This window comes from Oratosquilla oratoria, chromosome 18 (assembly GCF_046742065.1).
Source record: "Oratosquilla oratoria isolate Oo_2021 chromosome 18, ASM4674206v1, whole genome shotgun sequence".
In the NCBI taxonomy this organism is placed as follows: Eukaryota; Metazoa; Arthropoda; class Malacostraca; order Stomatopoda; family Squillidae; genus Oratosquilla; species Oratosquilla oratoria.
The window spans coordinates 25,041,042-25,047,910 of NC_134794.1; the positions used below are offsets into that span (position 1 = coordinate 25,041,042).

At 36.6% G+C, this 6,869-nt stretch overlaps 1 protein-coding gene across 1 annotated transcript in view; it reads right to left on the reverse strand.

Annotated features, from left to right (window-relative positions):
• Positions 1 to 6,493: 6,493 nt before the first annotated feature.
• LOC143034794 (serine/threonine-protein kinase pim-1-like) overlaps positions 6,494 to 6,869 on the reverse strand; it is a 408-nt gene continuing 32 nt past the window's right edge. The window contains exon 1 of the mRNA XM_076201140.1: positions 6,494 to 6,869. This exon is cut by the window's right edge and continues 32 nt beyond it. Within this exon, the coding sequence (XP_076057255.1) occupies positions 6,494 to 6,869 (376 nt within the window).

A 6,869-nucleotide genomic window follows, 5' to 3' on the forward strand; every position in this document is an offset into this window, starting at 1 on the left:
GGTGGAAAGTGAGGTAGAGGGAACGTTATGAGTGATATTTGCGATTAATCACTGGAGGCGACCGCAGTGTAATTAATCGGTAAGCTCACCCACCGGCAATTGGGAGTCTCGTGGTCGGTCCATGGAAGGTGACAGCCTTTCTGTAACACTCCTTACCCCATTATTTTGCGATATAGTTAATTAGTTAGTTAAGGTTTATTCAACAAAATGAAACACAATCTATACATACATATATACAAATTGTTTACAAAATTACTTGTTGAAAAGGGAGAGCGTGAAGCAAAGTTTATGGGGAATTGCTCCTCCTTTAAGGAAAGAATTTTTTTTTTTTACTTATTTATTTTTGTTACATGTTAGTTTGATACATACATACATACATATATATATATATATATATATATATATATATACACACACACACACACACACACACACACACACACACACACACACACACACACACACACACACACACACACACACACATATATATATATATATTTATATATATATATATATATATATATTTATTTACTTATTCATTTTATTATTATTATAATTTTTTTTTTCAATGAGATGTGACACGACCCCTGCTAACTCCGACCTCACGTAGGAATCGGGGTCACATGTGAGCATCGCATCTTGTGGGGATCAGGTGAGAGGTGAGAGGTCAAGTCGGTTGTTGACGGGACGATGATTGCTTACTGCGCGGATCCAGATTACCGTCACCTGCAGGAACAAGAAAAAAAAAAAAAAAAAAAAAGAGCGGCAGACTTGGGCGGTACATGACAGTTTCTCCATGAATACAATCATGAAATGGACTTGAAATGTTCAATATACTAATACTTATAGATTAATGACTTTTTTAAATATCGTTTGAATGTTGATAAACATTTTGTCTTAGGTAATTCCTTTTCAAGTTTATTCCATGTGTTAAGACCTATAATAGATAAGTATTGGCCTTTTTTGGTTGTTCTGTATTGAGTTTTAAAGAAGTCATTTGTATGCCTAGTCGCATAGCGAGTTTCGTAAGTTGAGTAAAGTTTCAATATGTTTTGATTCATTTGTTTATTGTAGATTTGGTGCATAACAATGGCAGTTTTGTACTTTATTAAGTCCATGAATTTCAGTAGATTTAGTTGTTTAAATAAATCATTTGTATGTTCTAAACAATCTACATTGCAGATTATACGCAGTGCCTTTTTTTTGTTTGTTTGTTAGGTAATTATGCGTTGAAGATTAGTTTGATAAGTATTACCCCAAATTTCTGAACAGTAGTTTAGGTATGGTAGTAGTAGACTACAGTAAATGGTACGTAGGGTATTTTCATTGAGGATATTTCTCATTTTATGCATTATTCCTAAAGTTTTGGACATCTTATTTATCACGTGATTTATATGTTTCCAATTAAGTTGAGCGTCTAAATACACGCCTAGGAATTTACTGACGGACGCTTTTTCAATAATTTCGTTGTTTATTTTGATTGGCTTAGTGCTTTCATTATTTTTGTAGAAAAGCAGGTAGTTAGTTTTCGATACATATAAGGATAGTTTATTGGCTGAAAACCAGTTAGATAGCTGACATTAATTGTCTTGATCAGTTTGTCGGAATTTATATCAGAGCATAGAATGGTGGTATCGTCGGCGAACAGTATAAATTTCATAAGGTTGGATACATTTGTAATGTCATTAATGTATAATAAGAATAGTTTGGGTCCTAGAACTGAACCTTGAGGTACTCCGCATGTAACTGGTAGAATATGTGATCTTTCTTCCTCAATTGCTACATATTGTTTCCTGTTTTTTTAGATAGCTTTTTAACCAGTCGTTAATCTTACCTCTTAGCCCATAGTATTCAGCCTTTCGAATTAGGATTTCATGATTTACTGTGTCAAATGCCTTTTTTAGATCAATAAATATGCCGGCTGTCTTTTTCTTTTGTTCTATATTCTTAGTTATCTCTTCAGATAATTCCATTACTGCTGTTGACGTTGAAAGATTTCGTTGAAATCTATATTGACCATGGTGAATGGCGTCATTTTTTTAGAAATGAGTCAAGGCGAATTGTGAATAACTTCTCAAGAATTTTGGAAAACTGTGGTAATAGTGAAATTGGTCTATAGTTATTATAACTTGATTTGTCGGCTGATTTGAATATCGGTATTACTTTTGCTATTTTCATTGCATCTGGAAATATTTCTTGTTCAAATGATTTATTGCATATTGTCAGAAAATGATTTTTGATGATAGGCATACTTTGTTTTACGAGGTTCATATTGATTCCTGTGCAATCGAGTGATTTCTTGTTCTGCATTGATTTCACTGTGTTCATAAGTTCGTTTTCCGTGACGGGTTTTAAAAACATAGTGTTATTCATTCGGTGTTTCAAAAAGGTCTCATAAGTTTGATGTGCTGTCTTTATTTGTTTCGCGAGGTTAGGTCCTACATGGGAGAAAACTTCATTATATTCTTTTGCCACTTCTTTTTTAGTTTTTCCGTTTTTAACAATGTTTATGAATTCATCGGTGTTATTATTTTTGGGCCTAGTTAAGTTGTTTATTACTTCCCATGTCTTTTTTATATTACAATTATAATTTTCAAGGAGTGTGTCATAGTATTTTTTTCGCAGTTGCGTAAAATTGTTGTAAGTTTGTTTTTGTACGCTTTGTATTTGTTTTCGTCTGTCAAGGACTTGCTTTGAATAGATTTCTTGTAAAGTTGGTTTTTCTTTCGACACGCGTTCTTAAGACCGTTTGTAAACCATGGTTTTGAGTTTACGTTATATGGTTTTATTTCTACTTCTCTCTCTAGGCAGCATTTGTTTACATTACTCATGATAATGCTTACAAGTTCGTTATATGATAGATTGGCATTTTCTGACTCATAAACCTGATCCCAATTTTCTTCTTTTAAGCATTGATTTAATTTTGCAATACTTTTTTTGTCTATTTTACGTTTTAGTGCGATTCTGGGTTTTGTTATGCAGTGTATTTCTTTTGGATTGATAGTGAATACCGGTAGATGGTCACTTATGTCACTTATTAAGATACCACCGTGAATCTCGGAGTTTACAATATTGTTGAAAATTTTATCTATCATTGTTTCACTTGTATTTGTTATTCGGGTTGGTTTATTTATCAAAGGATATATACCTAACGAGAAAATCATATCTGTAAAGTGTCTTGTTTGTTCGTGAGTCTCATACTTAAGTAAATCTATGTTGAAGTCCCCACAGAGATATAGGTTTTCATTTCTAAATGGAGTTATGATTTCTTCAAGCATATTTGTGGACTCATTGATGTTCGTGCCTGGCTTTCTGTAGATACTTGTTATGACGGTATTTTTTTTTTTTTTTTTTTTTTACTGAAAATCTCAACGGCTACGCAATCATATAGGTTTTCATGCGAATTAGTGGATTGATTTATTAGTTTGGATGATTTTTTTTTTTTTTTATGAAGATAGAGACTCCGCCGCCTTTTTGGATCTGTCTATTAACACTGTAGGGAGTATAGTCTTGTAGGAAGTTTACTAGACATCCTGGGTCAATCCATGTTTCGCTTATCATTATAACGTCAAAGCTTTTATTGAGTAACTTGGGATAACAGTCAATTTTCCAATAATTAGCGTTTAGGCTCCTTGCATTAATGTGAATTAGTGTGAAACCATCAATATCACGAAATACTGTGTCAAATTGTGTATCACTATAGTAATCGCTGTCTTTTGTTAGTTTTGAGTAGAAATTTAATTCGGGTCAATTCGGGTATTATTGTGATTAGATATCGAAAACTCCTTTTCTGATATTTTGTCTATTTCTTTATACTTCTTAATTACGGTATATACATCTGGGTTTTTTGATGCGAGATTTGGCGTGGAAAAATAGATTCTGTGTTTGAGATGGCATGATAGGGAAATGTTTTTGAGCAGTCTGTGTAGGACCAGTTTCTGAAAATATTGTGGTTATTTTTGGCAGTATCTACGGGTATATTTACACACATGAAATGATGCAAATGTTTGCATAATGTACATTTGAGGTGATTGGTAGGGACAAGGGTATGGCATGAAGAACAGTTTTTTGTTATGTTTGTTTTTGTTTTTGTGTTAGTTGTAGTGTTCACGGTTATGTTTGTGATAGGAGACTAGGGAATGTGAAGTATTGAAATTCAACTAATTGTTCAAGACTACTTACCTGATGTACCTTTTCATCCCTGCACTTGATATACACCTTGCAGTTTCTTGTCCATGTCGAGATGATCTTCCCTTGTTTCCTCATGTCGCGTGCTGTTTTGGCAATCTCTCCGGTTCGTTTCGTCAGGTGCTCATTCACGTAGATGCCCGTCCCCTTCAGTTTCTTGGCGTTTTTCAGTACGTTCACCTTCGACTTGATACGAATCTCACGATCACATTTTGGGTACCGTCCTGTTTTCTTTTTCCCAGTGTATGGCAAGCTGATATCTCTGTGTCTCTGATTTGTATTCCCTTGTTACTTAGAGAATGGATCACTTGATTTTCTACAATGTTCCGTCCACTGTTATCCACACTATAGTCGGAATCACCTTTCACGGCTTCCGAATACGTTTTCACAATCTTTAAACCACTGATGATGATATCTTCTCTCCTCGTGTACTACTCTAGGTCTTTCACTCTAGCTTGGAGATTAACTACAGTCGATTTGAGATCTTGTATCTCCAGCCTTTATTGTATGACTATCGCTTTTAGCTCGCTTAGAAACTGCTGGTCTTCTTTCCTTGCTTGCAAAAGGAACTGTCTGTCCTCTTCTCTTGCTTTCACGAGACTCTCCACCATATCTTCAAGTTTCTTGGAGCTGTTGCTGTTTGTGGCATGTGCTATGTTGTATTACTTTCTCGTAGGGAGCGCTGAGCGGAAGGTGTGAACGGCTCGAGGCAGAGACTGATGTAGACTTAACGACTGTCACCAGATGATTCCATTTAGCTGAATTACAAAGGATTACAAAGGAGGAGCATGCCGACAGGAGACCGTTTGGTCTATAACTAGGTCGGATGCGAAAAAAATATAATAATGATAAATAAATAAATAAATTAATGCATAAAAGTTATAATAACATAAATATTAAATAAGAAGAATAAATGCATAGATAGATAATAAACAAACGGGTAAATAGCAAATAATGATAAATTGACAGATAAATAATAATAAATGAAAATCAAGCAAATGATAATAAACAAACAGACAAATAATAACAAACAAATAAACAAATATATAATATGAAACAAATGGCAGGCATTACAGGATCTTGCTTAGGTGTTTATTCAAACGAATCTTAAAGCTTCGAACTGAACTACATTGCTTAAAGTCTTGTTGACACGGGATTAGTTTAGTAGCCGCTAGTCCAAGCTGCAAGGTGACGTCCCCGTCAAGTAAGTGCTGTCACTAGAATAGATTGGAGGGAAGTTAACTAACTTTCCGTTCACACTGTGCATGTAGAGTAGTTTTCAAGTCGCTAGCCCTTGCGGCTACTAAACTAGCCCCATCTCAACAAGGCTTAAGGATTAACACCATCACAATGAGCCTTCAAACGACGGCCATCCTTTATGAACAAAGGTGGTCGGGTTTTTGTATATTGAAAGCATCGCCAAACGTTTTTATTCAGCTGAGGGAAACCCTCTGCCGCTTGAGGGACCAATGCCCTTTATCAAACTTCTTGAAAATCCCATTTTCTCACGATGTCTTGCTTTGATTCGGTTGAACCAGACAGTTGTCAGTTTCCACAGAATTCTAAAGGGCATGATGTGTTCTCCAGTTCTGAACTTGGCACTTTTTATCTTTGGAAAGTTCTTGAATCTTGTCACATATTGCAGCTTTCCACTTTCTCTGCTTTTCTCGTAACAGATTTAGGCTTTTTCCAATTACTTGGCACCGACTTAACCTCTTCCTTAGGGATCTTCTTTTTCTTAACAACATGCATTTCTTCCAATGGCCGTTGTGGCACAAATCAATAAGTCCAAAGACTCTCAAGCCGTCGTCCCATTACTGCAGTGGGCGCATTATCATTTCTATCGCCTCTTTCTCCCACGAAGCGTGTCATCCTCTTCAGAATGGTCTCTTTTCCTTCCTTTCTTCTTTGTCGTTAAAGAGACGTTTTGTGGCTTCGTCGGGCGTTTTTTCCTTTTAGGATTTCTCGGGGCGACGTTAGCGGTTTCGAGCTCCACTACGGTAGTGAAATCCGTCTTTCCGTCCTTTTCGAAGGAGAGGCAAGATGATTCATTCTCCAACCACTGATGGGACAGTATTCCGTCGAGTGATGGGCGGCCCCAAGGGTCTTTTGCGAAACATCGCATTATTAGGTCCCGGCAGACGTTCGGAACGTTCTTCGAGAATGACGGAGTGGCCCTACATATGGAGGCGTCTGTGTAGAAAGGATCACGGCGGCACACCATGAAGTAAAGAAGAGTGCCCAGGCTCCAGACTGTTGCGGGCATGTGCAGGAACTTGCCGCCTTTGATGTATTCTGGAGGCTAGTAAATTCGAGTTCCGCCTGTGTCCGTTCCTTTGTAACTCGTAATGCGCTCTCCGCAACCAAAGTCGATTACTTTGATATCAAGCTGGCCTGAACTCTTGTCCCTGAAGAGCAGTATATTTTCTGGCTTGATATCTTTATGGGAGACCCCAGCTTCAAAACATCCTTTTATAGTTGTGACAATCTTTTTGAACGGTCTTCGGACTTCTACATTCGATAGGTCGTTGTCGTTTTCTATATAATCGTACGACATGGACGACGGAATAAGTTCCATTACCATATAAAAATTATCATTGGCGATAAAATAATCATACAGCTTGATGACGCCGGGCACCTTCTGCACCTTCTTCAGAAGCGCAGCTTCCTTCGGGATT